The following is a 19920-nucleotide window of genomic DNA, read 5'->3' on the forward strand; positions in this document are numbered from 1 at the left end:
ACGAGGGAGAGCTATATAAGTGTTTATATATATAAGCGTCTATATAAATGAATATAAATGTGTCCTGGGTTAGGCATAGGAATCTGTTCAAATTTCATAGTAACTACTCTTCAAGCATGTACAGAGTTGCAGGGTTTAGAGCTTGTAGACGGCAATGATTCAATGAAGATCAAATGAAGATCATTGTGTTCTCGGGACGTTCTAAGTTAGTTTCATTTCTAATTGTGATGCGCAGCTAGGGGGTCTCGTTAGTCGGACGCCTATGAATTCGTAGAACAGGGCTCGCAACAAGCGACAAAGAGTATCGATTTCGCAAGCTGTACGACGACGGTTGTTTGATCAGCATGAAACTGCGGAACCTCTGTGACTTGAAGGCGAGAAGAATGTTACTACGGACCTGCTTGATAGATCAGTTTCATAAAGTCACTCTATAGACGTTAAGAAAAGTGAGTCAAAAGTTATTTACTAAACATTTGTTTGATTTGTCGTGCTTCATGGACTTTCATAAGGCGGCTGTGGATTAAGCTTTTTATTGACTTTCTTCTTACTGGCAGGATGGGGCATGAATGACATGAAATATAATTGAATAGACCAGGAACCCATGATACATGAACCTGAAACTAGCAAAAGCAACAAGAAATCGGTGTGCTTCCTCAATAACCGTGACCATAGAAAGTTTGACAAAGAGAGATACAATAAAATAATTGATGGAATCCGAATTGCCATAGACTTTTTGTGTGCGCGTTTAAAATGTTGCCCAAGTGCAGGGTATGGAATCTCAATTGAAGAAGAGCGAATGAAACATCACAGTGGCTAGTACTGCAGTTAAATTTTAGCATGGTAATACACAGTTTAGTAATTTAACTGCATGCTTCTTGTTCTTGTTCAATTGACAATGGGATTACATATTAGTATACACTTTTTCTCGCTTTATGATTATTCCTTATATCGAGTGCACTTTATAGACCAGTGAAATTTAGACAGACGAAAGTTATGCCCTTGAACCGAACACAAGTGTAATGTTTTCACCGTTCAAAGTTGGATTGCTAAAGGATGTGCTATTATTCTGACAGGATTCCACAGGAAAAAAATATGCATCAAAAAAAAACAAGAAGTAATTATCCCAAAAAGAAAACAGATTAGTTCGTAAGAATAATCATCAACTAAAATTATATACCACATAGAATATAAAGCAGGCACACAACATCCAGACCCCGTTATAGTGCATAAGCGATTATGTAAAGCATTCAGTAATAGATAGTCGTCGTTATGGTATTCCTCCACGTATTCAATACTGGTAGACTTAGCCGCGGTAGATGTTTCTTCATATTGAGGCAATTCGTATTCCGTCTTGTTATATTTTTTTAAACGTTCTTCTAATTTCGCCAAGCTCAAAAATACTACTATTTCGTAAACGAATTGAACAAAACCCATTAACAGTAAGCATATATTGAAACAATTTTGGAGCACCAAAGACTCGGGATACTTTCTTAAGAGCGCCGACCAAAGAAAATTCGATAGCGACAGGGGAAGCAGTACCGAAGTTGTTAACAGCCTGAGCCACTTACGATAAAAAAGACATTTTGTTAATTCCCTTTGAACATCCAGAGTAACTGAAGTAGGATGGGTACTTGATGTTTCCATTGGCACCGACACTAGTTGGATTTTTTTTATTTTTTTGTCAAAGATTCACAATTGCCTGGTAAAGTAGCACTAAGCAGTCTCGCAAAAGCCTGCGCGTTCTTTTCACAAAACGCCGGTGTAACAGACAAAAGGCTGTGACTATAGCCGTTGGCAGCGAAAAAGTGGCAATTCGTCATTCTTACTCAAAATACCGTAGTATCAGAGAAGTGTATGCCAACAATACCTGAGACAGTAATTTTATTTCTGCTTCCGTTCACAGATCATGTCGCAGCATCGTTTGTTGGAACCCGAATTGCCATAGACCTTTTGTGTGCGCGTTTAAAATGTTGCTCAAGTGCAGGGTATGGAATCTCAATTGAAGAAGAGCGAATGAAACATCAAGTGGCTAGTACTGCAGTTAAATTTTAGCATGGTAATACACAGTTTAGTAATTTAACTGCATGCTTCTTGTTCTCGTTCAATTGACAATGGGATTACATATTAGTTATACACTTTTTCTCGCTTTATGATTATTCCTTATATCGAGTGCACTTTATAGACCAGTGAAATTTAGACAGACGAAAGTTATGCCCATGAACCGAACACAAGTGTAATGTTTTCACCGTTCAAAGTTGGATTGCTAGAGGATGTGCTATTATTCTGACGGGATTCCACAGGAAAAAAATATGCATCAAAAGATACCAAGAAGTAAATATCCCAAAAAGAAAGCAGGTTAGTTCGTATGAATAATTATCATCTAAAATTATATACCACATAAAAAAAACAACAGGTATAAGAAACCCAAATATCGCTGAACGGCATAAGCGATTATGTAAAGCATTCAGTATTAGATAGTCGTCGTTATGGTATTCCTCCACGTGTTCAATACTGGTAGACTTAGCCGCGGTAGATGTTTCTTCATATTGAGGCAATTCGTATTCCGTCTTGTTGTATATTTTTAAACGATCTTCTAATTTCATCATGATCACAAGTACTACTGCTTCGCAAACGAATTGAACAAAACCCATTAACAGTGAGCATATAATGAAACATTTTTGGAGCACCAAAGACTCGGGATACTTTCTTAAGAGCGCCGACCAAAGAAAGTTTGATAGCGACAGGGGAAGCAGTACCGAAGTTGTTAACAGCCTGAGCCACTTACGATAAAAAAGACATTTTGTTAATTCCCTTTGAACATCCAGAGTAATTGAAGTAGGATGGGTACTTGATGTTTCCATTGGCACCGACACTAGTTTGATTTATTTTATTTTTTTGTCAAAGATTCACAACCACAAAGTGTACAGCACCGGGCACTTTCACAAAAACTATTTGGAGCCTGTTAACACTCAACCGGTATAATAAAATAAAAGGCTCAATTTGTTACCTTAGGTAATTAGTGCGCAAAATGTGGCAAGTGCTGCCATTTCAAATTATTTCACTCTTTAACATTAAAGGAGTACCGTTGGAAATTAAATTGCAACTAGAGAGATCTTATGTGAACTTAAGTCAGATTGGATAGTTCGACTATTGGCATGCTGTATCACCGTTTTCTGTAGGAATTCAGTTGTCCACGAAATAAAAGTTAATTTTTAATACGAAATCTAACACTTTCAACTGTAACATAATATCCCGCCGCAGGCATCTGTTTACGTGTTGCGCGTTTTAATTAAATATGCGACAGAGCTGGCATAAGGTTCAAGGGGTGGATCATAAATATTTCGCGGGTGGACTTCTCGCAAACTCACCACCAAAAATTTCAGCAACTTATCTAAACAAGGTTTATCTAGCCGAGGCAATTAATACTTAAAACAATGCATTCGTAAAAACGGTAATGGTAAAACAGAAGCTGCGCAAGTGGAAGGACTGCCGTCCGTTAAGCTTGACTGGAAATTGGAGTACAAAGTATCCCATTGATACGAACGAACTATGGATTACGACTTAAGATAGTATTAGCTATACAAACTAGACTATGCATTTTTGCAGAACAGTTGTTCCAATACTATTGAAGGAATAAACGGGGTTGAAAGATAGAAATTTGAGTGAATAGGCATAATCTGGGGGCACTTGTGAAGTACGTAGATCGCTTAACAATTAACTTGATTGTGTCATAAGCTACCGAGTAGATCGTATTACAAGAGGCCTTCTTTATAGCCAGGCCTGCTCTTTTTTTAGAAACTTCGCTTAGTTGCAAAATTCACATGGAGCACTTGTGTTTGTTGCCGCTTTGTGATGTGTGGCCCTGAATTAGCACAAAGAAACGATATTTATATTCAGTATTCTTATATTTTCGAATGTGGTTCAGGCCTTCAATATTATACCCTACGTAATAACTGAAAGTTTAATCTTTTCAGTGTGCATAATCTTCGATTATACTAGTCTAGGAGCATTTTATACCTCCTGCATGTCAAACATTTCAGGACCCGATTGTACTGATGTAATAGCGAAATACTTAGCCATAGGAATAATCGGCGGTTTTGCAGGCTTCGCAGCTGACTCGGGTTATAACTTTTTGGACGTTGCAGACATTGTGAAACATTCGACTAAAAGAAATGATAATGCCGATCCGAAAGACATTAATGCAGTCGAGGATTCTGACAAAAGACGGACAGACTCGAGTGAAATTATTATCGACTATTCTGACATTCAAGAACTCATTAATCATCTAAAACTTGAATGTCCATGTAAGCCGCGTAGCATTGATAGTTCTTATACTGAACTTTAAAAGAATAAATATTGCTCTCTAATGTTAACTCTAAGTCATTGCAAGACCATTACTGGAAAAGTCGGCTTCTTCAATACAACTAAGTAGAGTAGCAATTTTTACCCACATTCCTATTTATTAGCCATTCATTCATAACAACTACGGTCGAAAAGTGCTTAAAAACCGTAAAGTTTCACCAACTCCTATTGCGCAACACATTCGTAACTGTTTACCGTTGCGAGAAACCACGGCATTGATGAATTAAAAACAAAACACTTCGCGCAATGTTTCCTGTCTTGTACTCAAAGACAAATATAAACTCAGTCATTACAGACAGACAGTTGCATTGGAACTAGTATTGATAAAAGAAAATCAGCTAATTAATACTATTATGTAATCTGTGAGCGGAACGGCTCCGAAGCTAGCATTCAATTAATAGTAATGTAACAAAGCTTTAGTAACTACGAGAAGGGGCTATACCAAAACTGTTTATATCTTGAAGTAGATATTGGCAATTGACAACTATGTCTGTTACTTTACAGAAAAGAAAGAGAATATTATAGATCATATGGACAACACATGTAGAAATAAAAATTGGACTTAACTAAATTCTTCACAATGTAATATCACAGCGTTTTCAAGTACTCGGTTGTCGTGCATTCTAAAAAAGGGTTACCAACTTGGGGCATCTTTTTCTGTTTTTGCTTCAAAATTATGTGAACTATTCCTGTTTTTCAAACGATTTGTCATCGGTCTGCTGTTGACATTTGTCCTATCACTCCAGTACTCCAGTGTTCACTCTGGTATTTTGACACTCCAAATTATTATGACAGAGGACAATGCGATCAATGAACTTAGTATTCCAAAATAATAAAAACAAGATACCCTTGAGTCTTGCTCAATATCCAAGCAGCACGGAAGAAAACCGAATGCATAAACAAATAATGCAAATATTGAAATCGATGCCACAATAAAAAGGCGATGATTAATAGTGACAGCTACTGAAGAACGGTCGTCTTGGTTTTCTTGCACGTCGCTCCTTTTCCGGTGCAATTCGGGTTCCAACAAACGATTCTGCGACATGATCTGTGAATGGAAGCAGAAATAAAATTAATGTCTCAGGTATTGGCATACACTTCTCTGATACTACGGTATTTTGAGTAAGAATGACGAATTGCCACTTTTTTTTCGCTGCCAACGGCTATGGTTACAGCCTTTTGTCTGTTACACCGGCGTTTTGTGAAAAGAACGCTCAAAAATCTATTAATTAGAATACAGCAGGCTTTTGCGAGACTGCCCAGTGCTACTTTACCAGGCAACTGTGAATCTTTGACAAAAAAAAAATCAAACTAGTGTCGGTGCCAATGGAAACATCAAGTACCCATCCTACTTCAATTACTCTGGATGTTCAAAGGGAATTAACAAAATGTCTTTTTTATCGTAAGTGGCTCAGGCTGTTAACAACTTCGGTACTGCTTCCCCTGTCGCTATCAAACTTTCTTTGGTCGGCGCTCTTAAGAAAGTATCCCGAGTCTTTGGTGCTCCAAAAATGTTACATTATATGCTCACTGTTAACGGGTTTTGTTCAATTCGTTTGCGAAGCAGTAGTATTTTTTAGCATGGCGAAACTAGAAGAACGTTTAAAAAAATATAACAAGACGGAATACGAATTGCCTCAATATGAAGAAACATCTACCACGGCTAAGTCTACCAGTATTGAACACGTGGAGGAAAACCATAACGACGACTATCTAATACTGAATGCTTTAAATAGTCGCTTAAGCTATATAACGGGGTCTGGATTATTTACGCCTTATATTTATCTTGTATGGTGTTTAGGTTTAGATACTTATTCTTACGAACTAACCTGTTTTCTTTTTGGGATATTTACTTCTTGGCTTTTTTTGATGCATATTTTTTTCCTGTGGAAGCCCGTCAGAATAATAGCACATCCTCTAGCAACCCAACTTTGAACGGTGAAAACATTACACTTGTGTTCGGTTCAAGGGCATAACTTTCGTCTGTCTAAATTTCACTGGTCTATAAAGTGCACTCGATATAAGTAATAATCATAAAGCGAGAAAAAGTGTATACTAATATGTAATCCCATTGTCAATTGAACAAGAACAAGAAGCATGCAGTTAAATTACTAAACTGTGTATTACCGTGCTAAACACAATATACCAATGACTTGATGGAGGGTTTCCTTTGACAAGCTTCAGTCAGTCAATAGCTGCTATCCTTGAAAGGCAATGGATATTCCCCGTAGTTACAAGTAACTCTCGTTTCATAGACTGTTATTGCTAGTCTAAAGGGGATAGAGCGAGAGTGAAAGCTTCACAGAACGATACAACAAATTCCAAGACACAGCTTAGTAACATCTTATTGTTTATCTTACTTGTGAATTTGCTAAAATTTAACTGCAATACTAGCCACTGTGATGTTTCATTCGCTCTTCTTCAATTAAGCCAGTAATCACAATAACAATTGAGATTCCATACCCTGCACTTGAGCAACGTTTTTACGCGCACACAAAAGGTCTATGGCAATTCGGATTCCACTAAACGATCCTACGGCGTGATTAACGAAAGAAAGAAGAATAACAGCCAATATCAGAAGGTGTCGGCAGACACCTTCTGATGCTACGAAATTTTTACCATTGGGTGACGAATTGCCACTTTTTCTTTATTATTACTACCAATAACATATTGAGCCTTTTGTTTTCTACACCGCTGCTTTTGACAATAAAACCTTCTAATATTGTCTTGACACGAGGCAAGCTGCTACAGTAAGATCAATTGCTCTTTATATATCAGGAAATACGCCAAAACGAACGCTGACGTTAATGGATACATCAACGATATCGTCCATTCATGGTGTTCGCATCTACAGAGACAAAGCAACACTCTCTTTTGAACAGCTCAAACATTTCAGGTTGCTATCTATTGTTTTATTATTTCTCTCTTTGTTGAATTTTCTCTGGTCACTGTTATTTAAGTATTTTTCCGTGTCTCGGTTGCTTTTGCTAGTTTCAAATGTATGTTATCTAGGTTCCTGGTCCATTCATATCTATATTGTCACATTTACGCGTTTGTTTGAAGATGAAAAGAAAGTCAACGAGGAGCCTGATCAGCCGCCACCGCCTTACGAAGGTCCATCAAGCATGACAAATCAAACAATTGTTTAACAAATACTTTATGGCACGACTTTTGTGACCCTTAGAAAGTGACACACTGAGGGTTAGTCTATAAACAGGCTTCGTAGAATCATTCTTGCAGAGAAACTGAACAGGTCTTATAACTATCGTGACCCCTTAGATGTGCGTACGATTACGGATGAAACAAATTCAGAATGACCTGAGAAACATAGTGATTTTTTTTCTATTACTGGTACTTATATAAGACACTCCTTTTTTACATGAAACAACTGCACTACGAATAAACAACAAGACACCGTCAGATCCGTAGTTTAATTTACTCTATTCTTCCTTTAATCACATATATCGTTACCATGGGAAAGAAGATTCCTTAGTTGGAAGTTTAGAATTAAAAAAGGAAATAGAACGTGCATAAGTATGTTATTCTTAGAGTTGAATGAAACGCGTAAACTGGAAGACGGTATAAGAATGAACTGTTATTAGCACATTTAGGGAGATAAAAAGACGTTAACCATTAAATGGACACTCTCCCAAGATAATATAATGGATTGTTTAGGTAATATGAACACGCATGATTCACTACTAAAACCATTGAACACCATAGAGTTCTTTCAATTAAGACCCAAACTTATTAGTTCTGACATTTTGTATTTAATAATTGAAAAGGTCTATGTGAAGCAAAACCCAAGGATTGTTAAAACAATTTTTTTTTTTTTTTTTTTTTTTAATCAATATCAAACTCATCCAGCTGCAATAGGTGACAGGAAACTCGGTTTAAAGTAAGGGAAGTTCAGTATAAGTGCTCAATGACTGTAATGAAAGCGTTTATTCGACTTTCAGAGTTAAGGTTTTCGCATACTTTACCCTTAATAAACCAATGCGATAACCTGAAAGCAAGAATGAATGAAGTGTTTAATGCATCTGTGATGTTCAACGGCTTTTAATCATTGAACTTGAATAAGTTTATCATAGTAACTTATTCAACTGGAGCTTACTCAATTGTGAAAAATTACTAGATAGCACAAACTCAAGAGTTGAAGAAATACAGGGTTCTTCGGAGATGAATTATTTACTAAGAAGCAACGCGATTGATTTTTTCCTTATACTACTTTTTAAGCATACGTTTCGAATAACGCATCAATTGTATTAACTCAGTTACGAAAACTGAAATCCTGGAAGTTTTCCTGAAAAGGGATCACATTTTAGAGGTGGAAAAGAGACACATTAAACAATAACCAATTATACTAAGTACTTTTATAAGACGGACTACAGATATCGAAATTTCTTTTTGGTTTTACAACCTAAATTCAAACGCACCATGAAACACTGTAGCAGGGCCGTAAAACACATAGAATTGACCGCGATCATATACAGTGACACAAGAAGCAGTTAATTTGATATTAGATTACGTATTGTATAATATCGACATATCATTCATGATTTAAATCCTCCGATAACTGCACAAAAACGTGAACAGCTCTTTGCAATCACACAAAAAAAATATATGGTAATGGAACATCGGGGAGCCACATTAAAAAATCTTTTTCTTCTAGCTTTTCCTATACACACTCATTGTTGTATTTTTCCTATTTTTACTGTTACCCTTACTACTCATACTTGGCTCTGGCAAACCACCTAAAACGACGGAATCCAGTCATTTTAAACAATACCATGGCGAACAAGCTGCTGCGTGTTTTCCCAATTCTATTAGAAGCTCGTTCTGATCACAACTACGAGGGTTCGGAGTATGTTAAATACTTGGCAAACAAGATTCATTGTTTGCGGAAAAAACTAGGTATCACCCAAAAAGGCGGGAAAATAAAAGAAAGCAGTGATTTTAGGTATGTGCAATACTTTTAGGAACGAATGTGTTAATGTTTTATGATTAGCTATTACGAAATTTTGTTATTTAATGCTGATCGAGCACTGCATCAATTTTTCCTGTTGAAACCTGTTAATCGAAAACATGCTATCCGTCGGCTGAAACGTGCAATCATGATTGCTGATGCTCTGTGTTCCTTCGTTTCTTCAAATGCACCGGAAAACTTGAAGGAGACATTCGTTTTCGAAACTCAGACTTACGCAAGCTTTCTTCATGGATATCTGTGCTACGAAAAGAGTCAACTAGAATCGGCTAAGCTTTTCTTCTGCGAAACACGTATAGGTCTCCAAGTTGTACGTCTAAAGTTGGATGCTCCTGACTATATGAAACGCTTTTTAGGCGATTTGCAATCTAATCTGGACAATGACCTGCGTTATATCGTTCAAAAGCTCGACGAAGCTGACGCAGAAAACACACTCGATTACATCTCGTTGAAGGGCACGCCAGTCAGTTCTCCTGTACTTGAATTTGCTCGCAAGCATTGCCCCGACATGATTGCTTCCCAGAGCCAGCAAGACCACGAACTCGCTTCAGTGCGTACCATTCAGTGGAGAAATAACACAGTCTCTGTTCACAACTTTGACATTCTCATGGCATTATTCCGTGTCCAAGACGCTGAACGTGGACTAGCGGATGGCGATGAGCTACACGATGAACGTACGCTCTCAGCCTGGGCAAATGCCGAGACGATTGCGAAACGTGTACTCGACTCGACTTCCATTGAAGATGATGAAAAGGCGTTTCAAGAAGTGTCTATCTGCTATACGTACATTGCCTTTCACCATGTTCTCCAACGTATGCAACGTGACATGAAACTCTTAAAGACAACTGATGATGGACATTATTCCAGTCAATATAGAACTTTACAAGGTGTTTATGATGCTTTAATTAAGGTACGAGCAGAAGAAAAACCCCAAACATCAGTATGCTAATTATGTTTCTAGAACACCGAACAAGCAAAGACGCTGCCTGGTATCTCCAGGGATGTTAGTATGTCTATCCAATTAGATGCACAAATTGCAATCTTTAAGTGCAAACGCTGCCAAGTAATTGCTGATTCATACCAACAAGTGAACAAAGCAGTGAGTTTGGGTATGTGTGTCCGTGCTCTTGAACATCTTGAGCAAGTTCAAGATCTTCTTCGCGAACTTGATGAAGAACCACAAGCAATTGCATTCAATGTTGTTGCAGAATACAAAAAGGATAAGGAAACACTCGAAGAACGAGTGCTGCAACTGCAAAGCCTGGCAACTGTAGAAGCGTTTAGCCGGAGAAACACTCAGCTCTCGGTTACTGAAAGTATGAATACAGCTTACACCTTCCAAGCGACCGAGGATAACCAATCTCCAATCAATGTTACCAATTCCTCCGTTCGTCCTATCCCTATGAAACCCGTGTTTTTTGACCTTGCTGTTGCGTACTTGGGAAATCAAAAGGCATTCCATGGACCCGAATCGAGCAAGAAAGAACAGCAAGCCTCGAAACAGCCCGCCGAAGCACCAAAGAGCAAAGGTTTCTTTCGTAGTTTTTTGGGTCGTTTGGTATCTCAATAGGTGTGAAAATGCTTTGCTACATGAATGCGTATAAATGAAATGGAAAGAAGAGGGGAAGACGCACGAGAAAGAGTGAGCGTGTACAGTATTGCGTTGTAGAACAATAATTCACGACCTTTGTGAGAGCTATTATACAAGTATATCGTATAGTGGTTATGAACAAGGTTTTCCAGTTTTAAGTCACAAAGAGTTTTGTTTAAGAATCATCCATCATAATTGCTATAAATTCTTGCTCGTTAATTTCGCCGTCTTGGTCTAAGTCAAACTCCTCAATCATTGCCTCCAATTCCTGGTCATCAATGTTTTCGTTAAGCTCTTTTGCGACACGTCTTAGATTGCGAAGACTAATTTTTCCGGTTCCATCGTCATCAAACAGTTCAAAAGCCCTTTTAATTTCGTCTAATGGGTCTCTTTCTGCTATTTTTTCGCTCACTGTGGAAGGTGAATTTCGTCAGTAATATGCTCGACAATTAAAAACCTTCTAAACACACTTACTGACACGAATAAAGTCGTCCATTTGCAGTAGGCCCTTTCCCGTTTTATCAAAATCGCGAATTATTTTGAGAACTTCCGATTTCTGAGCTTCAAACCCCAACGCTCTCATAGCAGCTCTCAATTCATGATAATCAATTGCATGGTCCTTGTCAGAATCAAATAATTCGAACGCTTCTTTTATATCCTGGCGCTGCTCCTCTGATATTTCAACACGCGCTGCTGGATAAGCTGCCAGACGCGTAGCAGTCGGCGAAGACGCTCTTGACCGCCGTTTTATTCTCGAATTTGCGAACATGGTAAATACGTTCTTGGCTGGTACTCTCGTGTCGCAAAGGTAAACAAACGGTGTTTAGTCGGTGAATTATCGGGATTTACGGTCATTTGGAGCCCAAACATCAAACAAAGTTCACCGAATTATGCTCGGCATAACCTCAGATGGCGCATAAGTTCTCCGAGTAAATGTACAGAAATCACCGCCATAAACACCGTTCTGAAGGAGAAGTTCGGCAAACACTCGGTCAACTTTCTCTGCAATACCCGAACAGTGCAGGCGTGTGTAGAGGAAAAGGAGAAATGCTACTGCGTGTACGGCTAAAATCGCCTCTGATTCCGGTAAACATTTGGGTAAATACGAAGGAGTTTTCGAAAGACGAAAAATGCTTAACGACAAGTGACTTTGTAAAACAGTTCTTAAAATTCGTCTTCCAGTCTAATGATGTTCGAACGGCATTTGAGAAACAACCCTGTGATGAGTTTGTTCGAGGAAGAGTTTGTTATTTTCAAGTTGTGAAGGAAACATTTGCCATACCTGCTCATAGCGGGCTTCGCTATTTCTTGGATGATGGCGATTGTATCGAAATAGGAACATTCAGCCAGTATGAAACTTTACCGAAAGGTCTACACGTTATCGTTCTCGAAGACTTGAACGTTCAAGAACGGAATCTGTTCTTTCAGAAGATGTGGCCGGACATGCTAAGTCAAAGCCTACAGGCATCTGTTTCTTTACTTAGTAGAAAAAAACAAAAGCGAGATAGCGGCGTAGACTCCGAGTCGTCTGACTCGGACGCTTCTTCAGATTCATCTTCGTCTTCCACTTCTACAACTTTAAGCACCTCTTCTGCCTCAAGTTCCACCTCAAGCACATCTTCTGCTACTTCTGATGAGAGTTCGGATTCCGACTCATCCCCTTCTGAATACAACAGCACGACGGTCAGCTCAGTTGAAAAGACCGAATCCTCTATATCTAACGTGAAGCCGCCTGGAACAGGAAGTGCTGCTACTCGTGCCCGCAATGAACGACGCAAGAAGAAGCGACTTCTAAAGCGACTCTCCATGCAAGAGCAGGTATTGACGGAGACAACAGAACCACAAATGTCAACTGCATCGAACGAGTATAACGAAGAACTTTCTGCTAATCCAGAACCCAGTATCACTTTGTCTCCTACGTCTTTAACTCCTTCAACTTTAGTAACTCCTGTGCCTGAATCTATTCCACTTACACAAAAATATCCTCCTGGCTCGTTACTGCGTTTTACTGTTATGGATATGGACCCAAAGACATACACACCTCAACTTGTCCAAAAGTCTGGAAGGGTAATCCAAGCAGACGAATCACAGGTGAAGTTCCAGCTCACTATTGATAGTCGTTACAAAATTGAGTACGACGAATACGGTGAAATTATCCGTGGCAGGTTCGGTGACATACCTGACGAAGAACTTGTCGAAGGCATTGCTACTTATGAATGGTCTGTACTATCAGACATTGAGAAAATCCATTAAGACTTGTTCGGCTAACAGTCCTCAAAGGAGCTGTCAGCAGAAAAATAACACCCTAATTTACTCGATGTGTGATACCCCTCACTTTCTGAAGCTGTGTATTTTCTTTCTTCGTACAAGTTTGTAATACTATTTAAATGGAAAAAAAAGGACAACAACAAACAATATTCCTCTGTATTTCAATGAAAAGTGACTTTTTGATTTAGTGATCTTTCTGATGGTCTCAGTTGGTACAAAACCTTCTGCTGTTCTTATTCAAACTTGTTTTTCTGAAGCGACATTGTTTTGGTTCACCGTTTCACGTAGAGCGATCTTAGACAAGAAGACGAGAACGAACTGAGCTTGAACGTATGAATTCAACACGATTGGTCATCCTTACTACGATTTTTTTCATTACCGTAATCGTCTACTTTGGGAGACACGACCTGCACTCGCGAACCAACTGCCAAAAAACAAAATGGCAGAAGTCTTGGCAGATGAGCTGTACAAAGACAGAGTTCGTATTTTTCAGGAATATTTAGAACATGAACCGTCAGATAATAACGTTGTCGTGTACCGTGAAGCGATAATGCGCATGCTAAATACGGGAAAACGCAGACTAATCGTAAACCTTGACGAATTAAGAGATTATAACAAAGAACTTGCCGATGGGATCCTTTACAAGCCTATGGAGTATTGTGATGCCTTTAATGAAGCTTTAGAGACGGTCGTTTCGACTATGATGGATCCTATAGTACATGTTGAATTACAAGGAAAAAAGTTTTACATCGGCTACAGCGGTTCTTTTGGTGAGTTTCACGTTACACCACGGACAATTCGTGCAAATCACTTGAACAAAATGATTTCTCTTGAGGGTATTGTGACTCGTTGCTCTTTGGTTCGACCAAAAGTCATCAAGTCAGTACACTACTGTGAAGCAACCAAACGACATCACATTAAGCAATACGCCGATGCAACGATGAATGGAGGTCTTTCCTTTCAAAGTACGGTATATCCTACACAAGACGAAAACGGAAATCCTCTTTCCATCGAGTTTGGATACAGTACTTTTCAAGACCATCAAACTATTTCACTGCAGGAGATGCCTGAGCGTGCACCCCCCGGTCAGCTTCCTCGTTCCATTGACATCGTACTTGACGATGATTTGGTTGATACCGTGAAACCAGGAGATCGGGTTCATATTGTTGGTCAATATCGTTCTATGGGTGCAAAGAACACAAACAATACAAGTGCAACTTTTCGAACTCTTCTCCTGGCTAACAACGTTGTATTGTTGGGTACAAAATCAAGCCTTAGTGGGGACACCGGTGCAATTATGATCACTGATGCTGATGTCCGTAACATTAACAGACTCGCTAAAAAAAAGAATATATTCGAACTCCTGTCTACCAGTCTTGCACCTAGTATCTATGGTTACGAGTATATCAAACAAGCTATTCTATTGCTGCTTTTAGGCGGTACTGAAAAAAACCTCGAAAATGGTACACACATTCGTGGTGATATCAACATCCTGCTAGTGGGTGATCCTTCTACCGCAAAGTCCCAAATGTTGAGGTTTGTTTTAAATATCGCGCCGCTAGCAATAGCCACAACTGGTCGTGGATCTTCTGGCGTTGGTTTAACTGCTGCCGTCACCACTGATAAAGAAACTGGTGAGCGTAGATTGGAGGCCGGTGCAATGGTCCTTGCTGACCGTGGCGTCGTCTGTATCGACGAGTTTGCAAAATGAGTGATATTGATCGAGTTGCCATTCACGAAGTTATGGAACAACAAACCGTAACAATTGCGAAGGCTGGAATTCATACATCCTTGAATGCGCGTTGCAGTGTTTTGGCTGCAGCAAATCCCATTTATGGTCAATACGATACACGAAAGGATCCAACTCGAAATATCGCTCTCCCTGACTCAATGTTGTCGCGTTTTGATTTACTCTTTGTCGTCACCGACGACGTGGATGATGTGAAGGATCGAGCACTTAGCGAGCATGTACTTCGCATGCACAGATACACTCCTCCGGGAGTAGAGGAGGGTGTTCCTGTTCGTGATACTATCGGTAATGTTTTATCAGTGGGAGTAAATAGTGCAGCTGGCGTTGGTGCAACTGGTGCTGATGAACCTGAAAAAGAAACCCCCGTGTGGGAAACTTTCTCTTCTCTATTACATGCAAATGCACGGACGAAGAAAAAGGAAATCTTGAACATAGCATTTGTGCGTAAATACATTCAATACGCAAAAACTCGTATTCGCCCCGTGCTTTCCCAGCCCGCAGCAGACTTTATTGTGTCCACGTATAGTGCACTTCGAAACGATGAACTTCAGGGTAATCAAAGACGTACAAGTCCGCTTACGGCTCGTACTCTAGAGACCCTTATTCGTTTGAGTACCGCGCATGCTAAGGCAAGACTTAGCCTTTCTGTCGACGTTAAGGATGCTCGAGCCGCCGAAAAGATTTTACGGTATGCACTCTTCCGTGAAATTGTGAAGCCGGAATCAAAACGTAAGAAGCAACGTTTAGAAGCACAGAGTGCTTCGAGTTCTGAAGACGAAGAGGAAGCTGTTACGCAGCGTGATTCTTCGTATAGAGGCTCTCAGACCTCAACGGCTACTACACAGTCTACTCGAAAAACTCGTTCACAAACAGCCGCAACACCTATTGCTGGTTCTATATCTGCCCAGGCACCTTCGTCGGTGGATGTTGCAATGTCTGAAGCGAATGACTCTCTCGCTGCAACAGAAGGAGCAACCGTGTCTTCTGCCGAGAAAACAACACAGAATTCGTGGCCTTCTACTCATCTCTCTCTTGAAACAACGACAAAAGATTCTAACACAACCGAGTCACAAGAGAGAGTGAGCACGACCTCGCAAGCTAATGCGGAGCTTGATCATTTGCCCCGCGACAAAATGACTGTATTTACAGCTCGGCTTGCCGAGCTTACACGGACGGAATTGTTTGCTGAAGAGTGTGCATCGCTGGATGATTTAATACCCGCTATGAACAGGGCCTCCGATGTTCAGTTTACTCGTGAAGAAACCATTTCTGCCCTACGTGAAATGGATTCTCAAAACAAAATTATGTTTTCCGACAATGTTATCTATCGCATTTAATACCTCTACTATGTTTTTAACTCCAAAATATTTCCTTTCTATTTCCGGTTTCTTTCTCTTTACTGTTGTTTCTTATAACAACTTTTCTGTTTTCTGTACCTTACTCCGTTATTACGATTGCTTTCAGATACACCTTTTGAGTTTTTCTCACAAACACTTTACTGTTCTAACATACGAATTATTATTTACGTTAGCAGTTATAACTTTTAAAAGAGAGGATGTCCTCGCTCGGTGTTGCTCGTTCAGGGAAATCGATACTTTGAGCTCATTCCTCATCTTCGTCGTCTTCTTCTTCTTTCTTAAGGAATTTAGGCTTCACGTCTTTCCATTGCATCTATGAATTGATGGTTAGTAAGCTGTACACATTTCTCTTGTCAATAGTGTAAGAGGAAGAAAGTTTTTGCTTCTCGTTCATACCCCTGCGTTCGACTTCTCCCAAACTTTGTCTGTAATAACATCCAATCCACTGGACTGTGTTAGTAATGGTACATGACAACCTAGCTACATTTTTAAGAAAAAGGCCGAGGCGAACACTGTTGCGATAAATGTGGAGTTTCGCTTAAATAAAAGATTATAAAGTGAGCTGTTCTAAAACCGACAAACAGTTAGCAATTATATAATGACTTAACCTCTTACCATAATAGCTTGTAGTGAATTACCATTAACTTGGAACGAAACGTTTTTACCAAGGCTTATTATATTGTTTCGTACGTCATGTTGATGAATTCTATGTAACAAGTTTAAGGTTTGGCGCTCGATTAAGGTTTTAGTTACGCGAATACGGCATTTCGTTGTACCTGAATAAATTGAGGAAACTGAACCAAAAACGATAATTGAAGAATTGGAAAAGCTAATTAACTTATAAACTCGTCTTTTGTTATTTTCAAATTATGAACAAAAACGAAACTATCACCCTTTTTTTTTCCAGAGGAAGATAACCCAAAAAAAATAACCAAAAACTCTTTGTACGGAGCTCGATACTGGCCGAGCAAACGAAGCGGCCATTTTTTGCAAATAAACAGATGAAAAGAAAGAAAACGCCGATGTGACACATATAGATCAGACATAGCAAAATGCCACCAACAGTTTCTTAGGCTGAAGGGGACACCAGTTGAACGCCCAATTGCCCCAGTGGTTCACCCACTGCGAGACGAGATAGATCGCGGAACATACCTTCCATATCCACCTCAGTCGTTGAAGGCACGTCGAATAAATTGTGAATTTTATCACGAGTAAGACGCTTGTAAACCGCATGGTCAACTGTTTCCTCCGCTGCATCAGTAACACGAGACGTTGTAAGAGCGCTGGAAAAGTCACCCAGAACGGACCGAGCATCGGTAGAAAAGGCACTGGCAGACACCGCCCACTTTGCGATAGGACGACCGTATAAATGAATCACATAACGCGAATCAATTACAACGAAGGAATGGTGCGAATAAAGAAGAGCCTGAGGTTTCGATTTTATCACATGCATCGATACAATAACAGGTGAGGTGACACGGAATACAAGCAAACGAGAGTAGACTGAATTGGTATCAATAACGGCAAAAGTATCCGTGCCGGCAGTTTCCAACAAACCAGAAAATTTGGAATCCAGGGTCCAAGTAGCTTCACCAACAATCACATTCCATACGAGCAAACGTCGGTGTGCAACGACGACCAAGTATTCAGAACCCACAAAACGTGCATTCTCAATTTGACCACTAAAAGGAATGTTGAAACTGGAAACAGTCTCCAAGGAATCGGCGTCAACTAAATACACACGCGAGTCATGAGCATATGCAAGAAGCGAACCATCAGCGGAGCATGTCAGCGCACTCGAAAAGGGTCTAGGCCGCTTAGCTTCCTTCATCGCTATAGTATTGGCAAATGCCTTATTAGTGGTGCAAACCCAGGTATTTGCCTTTTTATTGAAACTCCAAAGCCTTAAGGAAGCATCCGTTCCCAGAGACACGAAGGCGAGTTTCGAGGGGAAAGTAATCAATTTCAGCACACGGTTTACCAAAGCCGTGAGGATCATCAACACGAGTTATAAGGCTGTAATTCTTTTGCAGAGCTATCGTAACGGGCCAAAATTTTAGGGACATCTGTTCCGACACCATGCTTTCGTCCTCGCCCACGGTGACCCAGGAGTCGACAGTAGCAATCCAAGTGCCGTCGTTGCTACAAGAAACCGCGTCACATTGCACCGTACCATTTTCAGCAATAGCTTGCATGGCACCTTTTGATGTGTTACCATAAGAGTAACGAGCAACTTCAAAACAATGAACCGTAGAGTCTGTATCCAGGCTGTATTGTTGAAGTATGGCACTGTGGCCATTAAAGAAAGAGGAGGAAAGGTACAAGAGATCGCCCGTAGGGTGGACAACAGAAAGATTCATAGTGACAGCCGCTGAGCTGGACGAGTTCATGGAAAAGCCGGTTTTACGAACAACTGAAGAAGGTGCCAGACCGCGAATGTGAACTTGCTTATTGAGATCGGCCGTTCCAATCACCTGAACGGAATTGTCACCCATGTACACAGCGTACTGCTGATTGTTAGGGGAAACTGCAATAGCGTGCAATGAAGAACCCAGGCGGGGCAAGTACTGGCGCTGGGCGGTTTCTAATTGCCAAAGAACCAAAACACCTTCACTACCACCGGACAGAAGATAATTGCCGTCCAATGCCCACGCAAGTCCACGGATGGGATTTGCATGCCAATGAAATACTCGCGGAGCGGCCAACTTAGGACGCTGGATGTTTTGATACACAATGACCTTACCCTCGGAATCGGAAACTGCAACTTTGTTTCCGAACAGTTGAACAAGCTCAGGGGTTTGGTTTGTAAAGGGGATCTCCTTCAAATCGAAACGAACCTGACGCTTCTTGCGCTGTCTAGGAAAGACAAGAAGGAGCTTATCATTCGTAGTGAGAGCGAGAATAGTAGCGTTTTCGTATTGTGTTGCTGAGAATGAATGAAAGCTTGGCACACCACAAACGAAAGCAGGCTGCAGAACGTCGACACCATTTTCGTTTGAAGCAGTCAATGCATACAAAGCAAACGACTCCGTGTTATTTTTCTCCGCCTTCGCCTCACATAACTCGGCACTTTGTGCTACAACGTAAAGCGTCGATCCTGCAAAATTTGCGGCATAAACTTGGGTAGAAAGGTCCATCGCACGCAAACAAGTAGAAGTAGACCAGTCATACACACAAATAAGACCGTTGTTAAACACAACAGAAAGCTCAAATTCATTGCTTGGTGACAGTAAGGAAGCCACCGGAGTGAGGCCTTCTTTTGCGCCTGGAAAGGCAATTTTGCTAATACACTCGCCGGTGACTAAAGAAAATACACCAGCGAAACGTTCATAAGTGACGATAATGAATCTACACATTCACGTTAGCGCTGAACACGTGTGGAAACTTTTAGAGCTACGAAACGCGGGCAAAGATAATTCAAATAATTAAACTCTCATAAAAACCGTATCCATGACCAGAAACGCGTTCAACAACACTAATCAAGTAAAATAGAGTCATGTTTCGCATTTCAATCTCGTCCCGTAATCACTTGTTCTGAATCACATACCTGCCATCGTTAGAAAAGACAGATGGAATGGAATTCTTTAGCAATCCACCCAATTGAGAG

General features: G+C 40.1%; 9 protein-coding genes across 9 annotated transcripts; 5 read left to right on the forward strand and 4 right to left on the reverse strand.

Annotated features, from left to right (window-relative positions):
* Window positions 1-37: 37 nt before the first annotated feature.
* On the reverse strand, window positions 38-1972 carry SJAG_05745 (hypothetical protein). The gene has a single exon (XM_011050752.1). The coding sequence runs from the start codon at window positions 1642-1644 to the stop codon at window positions 1033-1035; it is 612 nt and encodes a 203-aa protein (XP_011049054.1). The 5' UTR covers window positions 1645-1972; the 3' UTR covers window positions 38-1032.
* Window positions 1973-3718: 1746 nt separating this feature from the next.
* On the forward strand, window positions 3719-4853 carry SJAG_01757 (hypothetical protein). Its single transcript, XM_002172963.2, has one exon. It carries the CDS (start codon window positions 4025-4027, stop codon window positions 4343-4345), a length of 321 nt encoding a protein of 106 aa, XP_002172999.1. The 5' UTR covers window positions 3719-4024; the 3' UTR covers window positions 4346-4853.
* A 128-nt stretch (window positions 4854-4981) lies between these two features.
* On the forward strand, window positions 4982-8121 carry SJAG_05746 (hypothetical protein). The gene has a single exon (XM_011050753.1). The coding sequence runs from the start codon at window positions 5689-5691 to the stop codon at window positions 6295-6297; it is 609 nt and encodes a 202-aa protein (XP_011049055.1). The 5' UTR covers window positions 4982-5688; the 3' UTR covers window positions 6298-8121.
* A 95-nt stretch (window positions 8122-8216) lies between these two features.
* Window positions 8217-11059, forward strand: SJAG_01759 (signal recognition particle subunit). Its single transcript, XM_002172964.2, has 3 exons — window positions 8217-9322; window positions 9371-10256; window positions 10308-11059. Exons 1-3 carry the CDS (start codon window positions 9153-9155, stop codon window positions 10914-10916), a joined length of 1665 nt encoding a protein of 554 aa, XP_002173000.1. The 5' UTR covers window positions 8217-9152; the 3' UTR covers window positions 10917-11059.
* Window positions 9397-11799, reverse strand: SJAG_01760 (centrin). The gene is made up of 2 exons (XM_002172965.2): window positions 11412-11799; window positions 9397-11348 (listed from the first exon to the last, which is right to left on the reverse strand). The coding sequence occupies exons 1-2, from the start codon at window positions 11704-11706 to the stop codon at window positions 11113-11115; spliced, it is 531 nt and encodes a 176-aa protein (XP_002173001.1). The 5' UTR covers window positions 11707-11799; the 3' UTR covers window positions 9397-11112.
* A 185-nt stretch (window positions 11800-11984) lies between these two features.
* Window positions 11985-13190, forward strand: SJAG_01761 (meiotically upregulated Mug174; the record flags this gene model as incomplete). The annotated part of the gene is made up of 1 exon (XM_002172966.1): window positions 11985-13190. The coding sequence occupies one exon, from the start codon at window positions 11985-11987 to the stop codon at window positions 13188-13190; it is 1206 nt and encodes a 401-aa protein (XP_002173002.1).
* Window positions 13191-13644: 454 nt separating this feature from the next.
* SJAG_01762 (MCM complex subunit Mcm3) lies at window positions 13645-16292 on the forward strand (the record flags this gene model as incomplete). Its single annotated transcript, XM_002172967.2, has 2 exons — window positions 13645-14889; window positions 14979-16292. The coding sequence occupies 2 exons, from the start codon at window positions 13645-13647 to the stop codon at window positions 16290-16292; spliced, it is 2559 nt and encodes an 852-aa protein (XP_002173003.2).
* A 122-nt stretch (window positions 16293-16414) lies between these two features.
* Window positions 16415-17037, reverse strand: SJAG_01763 (ubiquinol-cytochrome-c reductase complex subunit 9). Its single transcript, XM_002172968.2, has 4 exons — window positions 16929-17037; window positions 16798-16880; window positions 16710-16758; window positions 16415-16626 (listed from the first exon to the last, which is right to left on the reverse strand). Exons 1-4 carry the CDS (start codon window positions 16929-16931, stop codon window positions 16558-16560), a joined length of 204 nt encoding a protein of 67 aa, XP_002173004.2. The 5' UTR covers window positions 16932-17037; the 3' UTR covers window positions 16415-16557.
* Window positions 17038-17382: 345 nt separating this feature from the next.
* SJAG_01764 (U3 snoRNP-associated protein Nan1) lies at window positions 17383-19660 on the reverse strand (the record flags this gene model as incomplete). Its single annotated transcript, XM_002172969.2, has 3 exons — window positions 17383-18121; window positions 18210-18348; window positions 18487-19660. Coding segments are annotated over 3 exons (2052 nt in total), but the record flags the coding sequence as incomplete, so codon positions are not given.
* Between the last annotated feature and the right edge of the window lie 260 nt (window positions 19661-19920).

Source organism: Schizosaccharomyces japonicus (assembly GCF_000149845.2).
Source record: "Schizosaccharomyces japonicus yFS275 unplaced genomic scaffold supercont5.3, whole genome shotgun sequence".
In the NCBI taxonomy this organism is placed as follows: domain Eukaryota; kingdom Fungi; phylum Ascomycota; class Schizosaccharomycetes; order Schizosaccharomycetales; family Schizosaccharomycetaceae; genus Schizosaccharomyces; species Schizosaccharomyces japonicus.